At 33.3% G+C, this 14,580-nt stretch overlaps 1 protein-coding gene across 1 annotated transcript in view; it reads right to left on the bottom strand.

The window, feature by feature from the left end:
* Positions 1-215: 215 nt before the first annotated feature.
* LOC134691489 (uncharacterized) overlaps positions 216-14,580 on the bottom strand; it is a 386,460-nt gene continuing 372,095 nt past the window's right edge. The window contains exons 5-12 of the mRNA XM_063552033.1: positions 12,935-13,426; positions 11,809-11,915; positions 8,311-8,764; positions 6,453-7,228; positions 5,925-5,955; positions 2,753-3,024; positions 1,369-1,396; positions 216-721 (exon numbers count right to left, since the gene is read on the bottom strand). Of these exons, the coding sequence (XP_063408103.1) occupies positions 303-721; positions 1,369-1,396; positions 2,753-3,024; positions 5,925-5,955; positions 6,453-7,228; positions 8,311-8,764; positions 11,809-11,915; positions 12,935-13,426 (2,579 nt within the window). The 3' untranslated portion in view covers positions 216-302. The remainder of the gene's footprint in view (positions 722-1,368; positions 1,397-2,752; positions 3,025-5,924; positions 5,956-6,452; positions 7,229-8,310; positions 8,765-11,808; positions 11,916-12,934; positions 13,427-14,580) is intronic.

Raw genomic sequence — 14,580 nt, 5'->3', positions numbered from 1 at the left:
TAGCTCCTGAGAAAGATGTGACAAAAAATATTCATGGGACGATCGGACTGATGGACTGACAGATTGACTGTTGGGTGGACTGATTGATGGACAGACAGAGGTCAAACAATAAACACTCACTTTTTCAAAGCAGGGTATATTAACAGGGGATTGATCTGTTGAATGCTCATCGAAGAAATGAAATACAAAAATAACGGTATCTTTCAAACAATGAGGCTAAATTATGCACAATATTTTTCACTTCTTTTGCCTATAGTATATTTTCCCTTTTTAAATGCACATTTGTGTTTACCATTTTCTATTCAAGCTATTGAACATGTCTTTGACTCCTTTCGCTGACTCTGTGATTCCTGTTCTGGTTTTATTTTTGGTTTCTTTGGAATTGCCCCTTTACCTCTCGATTGTTGTGAAACTATAAGGGTGTTCAGATCAATATTCTTTAAAACTTCTTCTAAACAACGTGCACCTCTCCCAATGTTAACTAAAGCCTGAATAAGGACCCGTATTGTAGGTTTGATTAGTTGGTCTTCTCTCCACTTAAATAATACGACTCTATTCTGTTCTGCTAAGTCAGAAGGATTGTTGCTCTGTATATTTTCTAGGGCAGGAATTGATAGTCCAATTTCAGTGCCAAGTTGGAAAAACACTTGACCAATTAATGGAGCTAATTTATCTAGAATTTCATCCGTTGGAATGAAATCCAAGTAATCTGCTGGAATATCTGAAACATTATTTTATAATTATTTCTTTTTAGAATACTGCAAAGTTCATTGATCTGTGAAGATTTATAAATGATATGAAATAAGCAGTACCTTGTTATTAATGTTTTCATTCTGATAATTAAGCCTATAGCTCAGTAAATAGAAAGAGACCATGTTTATTTTTTTAATCAGTTTAATTGAGGTCTGGAGCTGGGTTGTCAGAAAATGACAGAGAAGTCCTTTGTTAATCAATGTGTCATTGTCATTTTGATTAGTCTCTTTTGTTACCTTTTCTTAAATCGGACTCAGACTTTTTTAAACTGAGTTTACTGTGCATAATGTGTTGTGTTTGGATTTTTTACTTCATGGTCTAGATGTATAGGGGTATGGTTGAGATCTCAAAAACATATTTGACCTCTTGTCCTTAGCCAGGACACTCTGGTCTTTGTTAGTCATGTATGATTTTTAACTTTAGTTTCTTTTATATGTTTCCTAGTTTAGTATGACGTCCATTATTACTGAACTAGTATACATTGTTGTTAAGGGGCCAGCTGAAACCCATCGGTGACCTTCAGCGGTTTTCTGCTCTATGGTCGGGTTGTTGTCTCTTTGATACAATTCCCAATTTTCATTTTTAATTTTATTAAGTGACTGTATTTCTACTTACCTGTTTCTGCTTTGATGATTCTTCTTACCTGCAAACAAAAATTAAATATTTGCTTTTATGTATTTACAAAAAAAAAAGATTAAAATCCTATTGACAACAATATTTGATGTTATATATTTACTGAAACAAACATAACAAGAGGCTGTCACAACGACAGCAAACCGGATTTATTAACATTTATTTGTATCCTGCCAATATCACAAGAACCATAACTGATGAACAGTGAAAGTGAAAATCGTCAATATCAAATTTAACCTCCATTTTGTCATCAGTATCAACATATTAAAATTTGAAAAGCTTAGGTTGAATGGTTCATGAGTAAATGCACGGACACGACTGGAAAAGCCATTTTTCAATCTTTCAAGAACCATAACTCCTGAACGGTAAAAGTCAAAATCGTCATTATTGAACTTGACCTCCATTTTGTCATCAGTAACAACATATTAAAATTTGAAAAGCTTTCTTTGAACAGTTCATGTGTAAATGCACGGACACGACTGCAAAAGCCATTTTTCAATCTTTCAAGAACCATAACTCCTGAACGGTAAAAGTCAAAATGGTCATTATTGAACTTGACCTACATTTTGTCATCAGTAACAACATATTAAAATTAGGGAAGGTTTGGTTGAACAGTTCATGCGTAAATGCACGGACACGAATGGAAATGCCATTTTTCAATCTTTCAAGAACCATAACTCCTGAACGGTAAAAGTCAAAATCGTCATTATTGAACTTGACCTCCATTTTGTCATCAGTAACAACATATTAAAATTTGGGAAGCTTTGGTTGAACAGTTCATGCGTAAATGCAGGGACACAAATGGAAATGTATTTTGACATACGTCAGAGTTATTATGAAACGGACACTTTGTTAGCATGTTTGTAAGGTAAGTGCTGAAATCATAAATGCTTGAATACAACTTTCTCTATATTAGTCAGATCGGTTTTTAGCAGCAATTCCACCGTTGTCTTATTCCTATTCATCAATTTCAATATCATACTAGATTTCTAGGAATTCTATAACTCCCAAATTGTGCATTCAATGGCTGACATATTGTTACATACTTCAGGAGCAAGACGACAATTGTCAACAGAAAAGCCGGACTGTCTCACAGTTTCAGTGGACCTAAGTGTATTGATTGGTTCCTTTTGGTTGCTTGTACAATCTGTGATTATACTTGATACAGTTGTCAAGAATTGCTGTTTGACTTTACATTTTTTTTTCTTTTCCTTTTATTTACTTTGATTAAAACCTTGGTCATGTTGGTGTCTTATAAATTTATTGGAAAATTTCAATACATTTGTCTTCAAAGAATAATAAAACTAACAGTGTTTCATTCAAAGACAAAATGAAAGAGTATTTAAAAAACTATGTACAAACTTACTTGACACAAAACATGGGTCGATATACCCATGTTGATCAGAGCTTCTGACAAAGTTTTGAAATTGGATTTAGCTTTTATCTCTTTCCACTTTGATAACAGCAAAAATTTGGCAACCTGTATATCTTTAGGATGATTGTATTCGACATCTTTCCATATCCCAAGCATTCCAAGATGTGTAACTAATTCATGCATTTTATTTGATTCACAGTGGTTTGAAAAACGCAACAGTTCAATATCACTTGGTGTCTTGCTTAAAGCGTCATCACTTAACCCTGAAATACACAATGCAATCATGATTTTTACCTTCAAAAACATCATTAAAACATAAATTCAGATTATTATATGATGAGCATTACTCAAACATCTAAACATGAGGAAAAGTGCTTGAAAAAATATGTAAGGGTTCCGTGGAACCCAGTTTCTCAGCTACTTTTGCTGTTAATCGCAAACTCAACAAAAATGTGGAAAAACATTAATAAAAATATTCCTCTCAATACTATATTTTGATTGTAAGAAGCTTCTGTCCAAGTTTGGTAAAAATCTAGGATAGTTTATGAATCTAAAAATTGTTTTAAAAACTTTAACTGCAGACAATGTAATGTCAACCGGAAGGCAAACTAAGTCCCTTATAAGTAAAATAAGGATAAACAAGTACAAAATGTAAACAAAATTTCCTACTAGATACTAGCTTTCGAAAATCAACATATTTTACAACACAAGTCACCATTTGAAGTACATATAGGGAAACATTAACAAACAGATGAACAGGTTTCACAACACATGTCACCATTTAAAGTACAGAGGGACACAAAAACAAACAGATGAACAGGTTTCACAGCACAAGTCACCATTTAAAGTCAATAGAGGGACACGTAAACAAACAGATCATTAGGTTTCACGACACAAGTCACAATTTAAAGTACACAGAGGGACACTGAAACAAACAGATGAACAGGTTTCACATCACATGTCACCATTTAAAGTCAATAGAGGGACATGTAAACATACAGATCAACAGGTTTCACAACACAAGTCACAATTTAAAGTACACAGAGGAACACTTAAACAACCAGATGAACAGGTTTCACAACACAAGTCACAATTTAAAGTACATAGAGGGACATTTATACAAACAGATCAACAGGTTTCACGACACAAGTCACCATTTAAAGTACATAGAGGGACACTTATACAAACAGATGAACAGGTTTCACAACACAAGTCACAATTTAAAGTACACAGAGGGACATTTATACAAACAGATGAACAGGTTTCACAACACATGTCACCATTTAAAGTCAATAGAGGGACACGTAAACATACAGATCAACAGGTTTCACAACACAAGTCACAATTTAAAGTACACAGAGGGACATTTATACAAACAGATCAACAGGTTTCACAGCACAAGTCACCATTTAAAGTCAATAGAGGGACACGTAAACAAACAGATCAACAGGTTTCACGACACAAGTCACAATTTAAAGTACATAGAGGGACACTTAAACAAACAGATAAAGAGGTTTCACAACACAAGTCACAATGTAAAGTACACAGAGGGACACTTAAACAAACAGATCAACAGGTTTCACAACACAAGTCACCATTTAAAGTACATAGAGGGACACTTATACAAACAGATGAACAGGTTTCACAACACATGTCACCTTTTAAAGTATATAAAGGGACACTTATACAAACAGATGAACAGGTTTCACAAAACAAGTCACCATTTAAAGTATATAAAGGGACACTTATACAAATAGATCAACAGGTTTCACAACACATGTCACCATCTAAAGTACATAGAGGGACATTTATACAAACAGATGAACAGGTTTCACAGCACAAGTCACCATTTAAAGTACACAGAGGGACACTGAAACAAACAGATGAACAGGTTTCACAACACATATCACCATTTAAAGTCAATAGAGGGACATGTAAACATACAGATCAACAGGTTTCACAACACAAGTCACAATTTAAAGTACACAGAGGAACACTTAAACAACCAGATGAACAGGTTTCACAACACAAGTCACAATTTAAAGTACATAGAGGGACATTTATACAAACAGATCAACAGGTTTCACGACACAAGTCACCATTTAAAGTACATAGAGGGACACTTATACAAACAGATCAACAGGTTTCACAACACAAGTCACCATTTAAAGTACATAGAGGGACACTTAAACAAACAGATGAACAGGTTTCACAAAATAAGTCACAATTTAAAGTGCATAGAGGGACACTTATACAAACAGATGAACAGGTTTCACAACACATGTCACCATCTTAAATACATAGAGGGACACGTATACAAACAGATGTCACCATTTAAAGTACACATATGGACACTTAAACAAACAGATCAACAGGTTTCACAACACAAGTCACCATTTAAATTACAGAGAGGGACACATAAACAAGCAGATCAACAGGTTTCACAACACAAGTCACCATTTAAATTACATAGAGGAACACTTATACAAACAGATGAACAGGTTCACAACACATGTCACCATCTTAAATACATAGAGGGACACGTATTCAAACAGATGAACAGGTTTCACACCACAAGTCAATAATTAAAGTACATAGAGGGACACTTAAACAAACAGATGAACATGTTTCACAACACAAGTCACAATGTAAAGTGCACAGAGGGACACTTAATCAAACAGATCAACATTGAGGGACACTTAAATTTACAGATCAACAGGTTTCACAACACAAGTCACAAATTAAAGTACATAGAGGGACACTTAAACAAACAGATCAACAGGTTTCACAACACAAGTCACAATGTAAAGTACACAGAGGGACACTTAATCAAACAGATCAACATTGAGGGACACTTAAATTTACAGATCAACAGGTTTCACAACACAAGTCACAAATTAAAGTACATAGAGGGACACTTAAACAAACAGATCAACAGGTTTCACAACACAAGTCACAATGTAAAGTACACAGAGGGACACTTAAACAAACAGATCAACATTGAGGGACACTTAAATTTACAGATGAACAGGTTTCACAACACAATTCATAATTTAAAGTCAATAGAGGGACACGTATACACAAACACACGTTTCTACAGATTGGAATTATTATGAACACGTTTCTACAGATTGGAATTATTTTGAAGTGTTACAATATTTACCTTGACATTCCTCTTCACACTGTTCTTTTGTCTGCAGAAAAATCAATATGAAAATTATTATTTCGAATGAAATATTATAAATATGTTTTAAATGCGCATTATATTTAATTTAATTTAACTGGTATTAAACAGCCGTCATTTTGAGACAAAAATATATAATCTTTTGTTCTTCCTTTGATGTTTATCTTTCATCTGTGTTTCGATCAAGCAAGGTTATACTTACTTTTTATGTGAAAAACGTTTGATACACGAAGGAATGGAAGAACAGACACCCAGATAGATTAATGAACAGAGAAAACGATTATAAATTAATTCTAAAGAATATTTTTAGGCAGCATAATTTGAACATCATGATTATAAATTGATACAAAGTCTGCAAGATAATGCTCAAGACTATAAAATAATTATATATTAACTATAATACAATTACTTGTTTGACTCTTGGATTCTTATTATATTCTATGATTAATGTGTGTATAATTTGATTATGTTACTCATTTGATTGTTTCCCTGATATGTAAAACACACCTGATCTTGATTCCAAACGCGCCAGTGTCTCCTTTTGTGTGTTTGGTTATGTTTGTCACAAATCCATCCATTGGTCTGCTTGGCTTCTTCTGCACTGATGAAGCATTTTAAATTTGAACATGAATATTCAATGTGAAATGGCGATTGTTGGCTGCGTTTTGCATGGACTGAGGAGTGGTAGAAATCTGAGATTCTTTCCATTGTTACAACCAGGCATTCTTTAACACCTGTAGCTATATCAGGTACGATTAACCCGGAGGAGGTTCTGTGAACGATGTAAAGGAGAATCTTGTTGCCCTCAACGCATACAACGATATCATGTGATTTGTCAAATGATAAACCAATAAATCCTGAGAACAGGAGTTGTCTCCCTTCATACTGCTTCACGGTCCACATGCTAAGACATGCACTGATCAGACGATTTGGTAGGGCTGGTGGTATAATAGTGCCTTTAAATAAAAACGCTAAGCATATAGCTCTCTCTGGTGTACATTCTTTGTCCATGAAGTTGGTGGTATTTCTCTCTGTAACCATACAGGGAACAAAGAAGTTTTCCACTGGTAACCGACTTCCTGTAGATGTATCATATCTCCGTTGCTCTGCTAGGATATCTAAATAAATCAAGCTGTTAAATATGAACTCTTTGTATGGCAATATTGCACTGAAATCTTTTTGCTCCCAGATTAGATAGAGGTCTTCCCGTCTTATGGTCCCATATTTTGACATTCTTTTAAAAGTTTCATGAATTTTCTTTTCCTCTGGCCAAAATACTTTATCTGCAAAATATAAGACATAAATACCTGTCACAAAGGATCTCATAACCTTCATAATTTAGAATGACATAAATACCTGTCACAAAGGATCTCATAACCTTCATTATTTGGAATGACATAAATACCTGTCACAAAGGACCTCATAACCTTCATGATTTGCAATGACATGAATACCTGTCACAAATCAAAACCTCCGCGATAAGTATTCACATAAAGGAACTCATAACCTCTTTAATAAGTATGGAGATAAATAAGTGTCATAAAGGCCCCTAACCTTCATAATAAGTATTGACATAAATACCTATCACAAAGGACTTCATAACCTTCATACTAAGTAGTGATATTAATACCTATCACAAAGGACTTCATAACCTTCATACTAAGTAGTGATATTATTACCTACCACAAAGGACTTCATAACCTTCATACTAAGTAGTAATATTAATACCTATCACAAAGGACTTCATAACCTTCATACTAAGTAGTGATATACATACCTGTCACAAAAGACCTCATAACCTTCATACTAAGTAGTGATATACATACCTGTCACAAAAGACCTCATAACCTTCATACTAAGTAGTGATATTAATACCTATCACAAAGGACTTCATAACCTTCATACTAAGTAGTGATATTATTACCTACCACAAAGGACTTCATAACCTTCATACTAAGTAGTGATATTATTACCTACCACAAAGGACTTCATAACCTTCATACTAAGTAGTAATATTAATACCTATCACAAAGGACTTCATAACCTTCATACTAAGTAGTGATATACATACCTACCACAAAGGACTTCATAACCTTCATACTAAGTAGTAATATTAATACCTATCACAAAGGACTTCATAACCTTCATACTAAGTAGTAATATTAATACCTACCACAAAGGACTTCATAACCTTCATACTAAGTAGTGATATTATTACCTACCACAAAGGACTTCATAACCTTCATACTAAGTAGTAATATTAATACCTATCACAAAGGACTTCATAACCTTCATACTAAGTAGTAATATTAATACCTATCACAAAGGACTTCATAACCTTCATACTAAGTAGTGATATACATACCTGTCACAAAAGACCTCATAACCTCCACCATTAGTAAGGGGTTGATGATTACGAAATCTTGAAGTTGTGGAGTATCAAAGTACACAATCTTCCCCAAGGAGTGGTGGAAATTTAGGAAATCTTTGAGTTGGTCAGGGGACAGTACAGACACCTTGCTTATAACATTCAATTCTTCTACATCCTTCAATGACAAGATTTGTTTTCCTTCTGCCACTAGCTCTGCTATCTCGAGTTCAAGGGGAACACAAGCGTTGGGCATCTTCTCCCCCCAACAAGGATGTTCAAACGTAAGTTCTGTGATGGCTTTCTTCAGGACTTCAATTTCTGTATCTGTGTTATCCCTTGCATTGACAAATATCCTTTGTTTTAGGACAAGATGGTTTCGTCCCTCGTGGTCCTTAAACAATTCCTCTACTCCATTGTACAACTCCTCACGCCTGGACTCCACATCCTCCTTCAAAGTGATAATTTACGATATGACATTATCAATTTTTAAAATTACATTTTTTGTTTAAAAGTCGATGATAGTAAAGTAAAAAGAGTAAAAAATAGTAAAAGAATTTTACAAACAATGCATGCTTTTTAAATATTTTTATAGAATACAGTGTTTTACAAGATAAAAGACAAAACTTGCATCTTACTCCTATAGTCTATTTTAAGCCATGTCGGCAATCTTTTAAAACTAATTGCCGTAATGATGATTGCGGCCAAGTTTGATAAATGTGGACCAGAAGTATTTTCTGTTTTGTATATCTGGCCATATTGATCAGTTTTGCTCATTAAAGTTTTTCTTGATCTGTTACTGTTAATTGATAATAGGCAAAAATGAGAGAAATGTGAAAAAAACTCATCATTAAGGGGGATTTTTCCAATAAGGAGTCCACTGTCGTTTCTGGCCATAGTACCTTATTTGTAGATATAAAAGAAGATGTGGTATGATTGCCAATAAGACAACTCTCCACTAGAGACCAAATGATACAGAAATTAACAACTATAGGTCACCGATGAGCAAAGCCCATACCACATAGTCAGCTATAAAAGGCCCCGAAATGGCAACGTAACACATTTCAAACGAGAAAACTAGCGGCCTTATTTATGTAAAAAATGAACGAAAAACAAATATGTAACACATAAACAAACGACAACCACTGAATAGCAGGCACCTGACTTGGGATAGGCACATATATACAGAAAGTGGCGGGGTTAAACATGATAGTGGGATCCCAACCCTCCCCTAACATGGGACAGAGGTGTAACAGTAAAACATAGAGATGAACTATTAAAGTCAGTTGAAAAAGGCTTATCCCATCAGATAGATACAAATACTACAAATACAAGTGGACGTGGCCAGATACTTGTACATCCCAACAACAAAGAGACACCAAGTACGGATCTGAGAGTACTCAAAGCCACTAACAACTAATAAAAAATCATGCATCTAAGACTAAATTATCAATCAATACACATCCAACATCCAATGGATTTAGTTTGAAGACGTCATAAACAGTCAGAGAAAAATAGGACCTTGTACAATGCCAAGATACAGGCATGGACAGACTGTAGATCCATGAATGTGTATATGTATATGAAATAATATTTAGTTTGCTTTTAATTTACTGATAAACAAGAATGTGTCCAAAGTACACGGATGCCCCACTCGCATTATCATTTTCCATGTTCAATGGACCGTGAAATTGGGTAAAAAATCTAATTTGGCCTTAAAAGTAAATTGATATACCAAAAGGGAACATGTGTACTAAGTTTCCAGTTGATTGGACTTTAACTTCATTGAAAACTACCTTGACCAAAAACTTTAACCTGAAACTCACACTTTTAGTTTCTATGTTCAGTGGACCATGAAAATGGGGTCAAAAGATTAATTTTGTTTTAAAATAAGAAAGATAATATCATAAGGAACATGTGTACTAAGTTTCAAGTTGATTGGACTTTAGCTTCTTCAAAAACTACCTTGACCAAAAACTTTAACTTGAAATGGGACGGATGGACGCACAGACGGAAGGACGCACAGACCAGAAAACATAATGCCCTTCTACTATCGTAGGTGGGGCATAAAAAATCAATATTAATACCAATAAGACAATATTCAATGATCTAATTACAGTGTTGAATTGGTAACCTTTTAGAATAAGTTTATTTAAAAGGATCAATAAGTTTACCAGGATCGTTTCTATATTTCAGGGCACAGTAAACAACATTTCAGTTTGAAATAAGTTTTCTACAGGTTCAACCAAACTTTAGAATCGAATCTTTATATTTAGGAAGAATTTAGTTAAAGTTTTAAGTAATTTATGGTAACGAAATCCCTGACTTGTTAATTTACCAGAAATACATTGATTACGTCCGTTAAAATAAAAAATGTCACAACAGATACGAGCATAGCGAGCGAGTTGTGAAATATAAACACTGTAAGATGGTGCCAAAGGATCATCACCATCCAAAATGGGAAAATAAACAATAGAGAACGAAAATTGTCCCTTTTGATGTAAATTTTAGTGTGGAGTTTTCCCGTTTAAAACAGAAATACCTGTATCTAGGAAAGGACAGTTATTACTGTTTAAATTTGATTTATTTAAAGTAGGTTCCTTTGGGTAAATTGCGGCAGTATATTGAGAAAATTCTTGATTATTTAACGAAAAAATATCATCAAGATAACGGTAAGTATTGTTGAATTTATTAATTAAATGCATTTGAGACGAGTTTTTACTGAGTTTTGTCATAAGCTGTGATTCATATTTGGCAAAACTTTTAGGAATTTCGGTCCTCAATGCTCAACTTTGTATTGTATTTGGCCTTTTTAACTTTATGGATTCAAGCGTCACTGATGAGTCTTTTGTAGACGGAACCCGCGTCTGATGTAAATAGAAAATGTAATCCTGGTATCTATGATGAGTTTATTCATAACAGTACAAAAACATGTCTGCTATTAAAGGGGTGCAATTAGTGCCCATAGGAATACCTACAACATGTCAATAAACTTTGTTGCCGAAACGTACATAAATATTATCAAGGAGAAAATTAACAGCTTCAATCATCCCATCACACCTCCAGTAAGTATATCTAGCATATTTACCTTTCTTGTTTTAATGATCATTTTACCTTGTTTATGTATATTTCTATCTATTTTACTTTTAAAGATACAAGGCAATAATGCAAAAAAAAAAAAGGCAAACAAAATCATCCTCGTTACAATTAATTAAGAACTACAAATATAACTGGACACGAAAAAAGATTGACAGCCTCCTGTTATATCTAAATTATTTTACTTGATCAGCCTCCTGTTATATCTAAATTATATTACTTGATCAGCCTCCTGTTATATCTAAATTATATTACTTGATCAGCCTCCTGTTATATCTAAATTATATTACTTGATCAGCCTCCTGTTATATCTAAATTATATTACTTGATCAGCCTCCTGTTATATCTAAATTATATTACTTGATCAGCCTCCTGTTATATCTAAATTATATTACTTACCACTGGTATTTTGTCTTTATGAGTGGCAACAAATAAGATCTTCGGAATGCCTACATATACCACCTTACAATATGTTAGAATAGAGTTAACCCAATGTTGAAGGAATACTGAAATATAAAAACAATATGAAAAAATAAAATAAAAGTTTAATAAAATAAGAAACTGGTATGTCATAATTGATAGTGATAAAAACCAAAGAAATACATTTTATTAGGGAGCAAATTGACAGATAATTTATTTTTGATGACGGAAATCCATTTGAAATAAAATACACCGACTATCCCCTGCATAGCACATATTTCACCTTTGCAAGGTCCAGTGGCAGTTACTTAAAAAAATAACCTTTTTTTTGTTTTTTTTACTCTACAAAAAAATTAAGAAAACACAGACTTGACTGGAAATGTTAAGATATTTAGATATATTTAATATTTCAAATGGGCATGAATGCTTGAAAATAATTAATCGGCACTGATTTTGGAAATTATCTACGATACTACTGAGATATACTTAATATAAATTTCATAAAAAATCTGACAAGAATTGAACACATGAGATCACTAACAATAACTGTTTAGAAAATAACTAATCAGCACTCATTTCTTGTCTATTATTAATATAATTTTGCAATATATGTCATTTATTCAGTTTTAATGATTTTTTGTATCACTAGTATTGTTTTTGTATGTACAGCCCTATTTATAATCAATGAATGATTTTTTTCATGAAAATCCGAAATTCCAAGTTTCCTTTAAACAACATCAACATGAACAACACGTACAGATAACAAAGCTATGGTAACTATTAAATGGGACAACATAAACATGAACAACACAGATAACAAAGCTATGGTAACTATTAAATGGGACAACATAAACATGATCAACACAGATAAAAAAGCTATGGTAACTATTCAATGGGACAGTACACTTTGCAAAAATTTAAATCACAGGTAAATTCCAACTGATTATTGGGAAAACTATCATTGTCTTCACAATATTAAAGTAAGTATTGGCACAGTAACCTGGAAGCCTTGTTTTTACTAATGATAAAGTAGATGCTTTTTTAACATAATAAACAATGAATGATGTTCAATATGAGTCTTTGTATTGTAACTAACATACAATACCTGCTGGTGTTGGTGTCATGTGCTGCCCTGGAAAACACAGAACATCTGGGACTAGTTCATGTAATCCTTTGCTTCCGTCAAATACCACAAGAAACAAAGCTCTGAACGTCATGAAGGTTTGGTGTGTCGTATAGTAAACATACTGTCCACCAAAGTCCCAAAAAATCAGTCTTCCTACTTTCATCTTGTAGTCTCCACTTTTAAGGACTTTTTCCATTCTCTTTTTTATTTCTTCTTTTGTCATTTTCGATTTCATATGTGTTTTTAACTCTGGTATTCTCTTGGACACACTGTCGGATACTTGAGGTGACAAAGGTTTGGCTGCTAGAGGCTGTTGGGAGGGACCAGCGGTCATCACTTTACTATCACTTCTAACAAGGTTTGAATCTGGTAAATGTGGTTTCTTTGGTGTTTTTTCTTCTTTTCTTTCGTCCTCTTCTACTGAAGTCATCAACACCTTATTGTAAACCACATCTAAAGCGTCATACGTTTCTGTAAAATAATATATATCACTTGAATAGATAATATTCAAAAAAAAATTATTTTGGTTTAATATTGTGATGTTGTTATACTGATACCATCAAAAGACATACTCAAAGCCAAAAGCATTGAATGATTTTTAGCAAAACCGTAACATATGCCTCAACAGAATAAATAAGGTCACTATATGTATATGTCGTACTGTCTTTTTAGCAAAGACAAAAACTACCATTTTGTCTGTTTTATTCCTGTGTTTTAACTTTGAGCAGGAAATTCAGGAATGATTTTGAAGCTAGAAGCCTCAGGTATGATTTAAGTTCAGTTTAAGAAGAAGAAATATTTAAAAAAAATTACAGACAGAACGGCAGTAGATAAACAGAGATAAACTCCAAGTTTATAGGTAACAAGCATTCTGTGAGTATTGCATTTCAATACATAGTCCCCTACCAGTTTAAAATTCATTGTATTGTAACAAAATTCTAACTTGATCTATAACTTGTCATAATGTAAACTATTTAACAAATATCAAGTCAATAAGTCCAAGGACCATTTATTAATCTGCGCTCAATCATTAGACTGGAAAACACATTAAACTTGATCTGTAACTTGTCATGATAAAACTATATACCAATTATCAAATCAATACCTTTAAGCATGACAAAAATTAGTGCTGAAAACTGATTATTTGAGTGAATTTTGTAAGTCAAAGGACCATTACTCTGCAAAAAATCTTCAGACCAGAACAAAATTCAAACTTGATTTGTAACTTGTCATGATAAAACTATACACCAAACAGCCAATCAATATATTCAAGCATGGAGTAGATAAATGGAGGAATGTACCCATGGGACACAGATGATGCCCCTGCTTGCATATAACGTTTGAAAGGGATATACCTCAAGAACTGTAAAAGTGACGCTACCCAAATTTGTACTTGATCTGAGTTTTATGGTAATAAGCATTGTGCATAAGTTTCATAACATTTGGAGGCAAACTAAAGTTTAACTGAGAACAGACACATATATTTCAGGAATTTTTCCAATTGTAAAAGGGGCACAACTCTAGAACGGTAAAAGTGATGTCACCAAAATTAAAACTTGATCTGTGTATTGTGGTAATAACATTGTGTATATAAAGTTTCATAACATTTGGTTAAGGCCAGCTAA

The sequence above is a fragment of the Mytilus trossulus genome, chromosome 11, assembly GCF_036588685.1.
Source record: "Mytilus trossulus isolate FHL-02 chromosome 11, PNRI_Mtr1.1.1.hap1, whole genome shotgun sequence".
NCBI classification, from domain to species: Eukaryota; Metazoa; Mollusca; class Bivalvia; order Mytilida; family Mytilidae; genus Mytilus; species Mytilus trossulus.
Note: the sequence above shows the minus strand (reverse complement) of the source record. Positions and strands in the feature narration are given on the sequence as shown.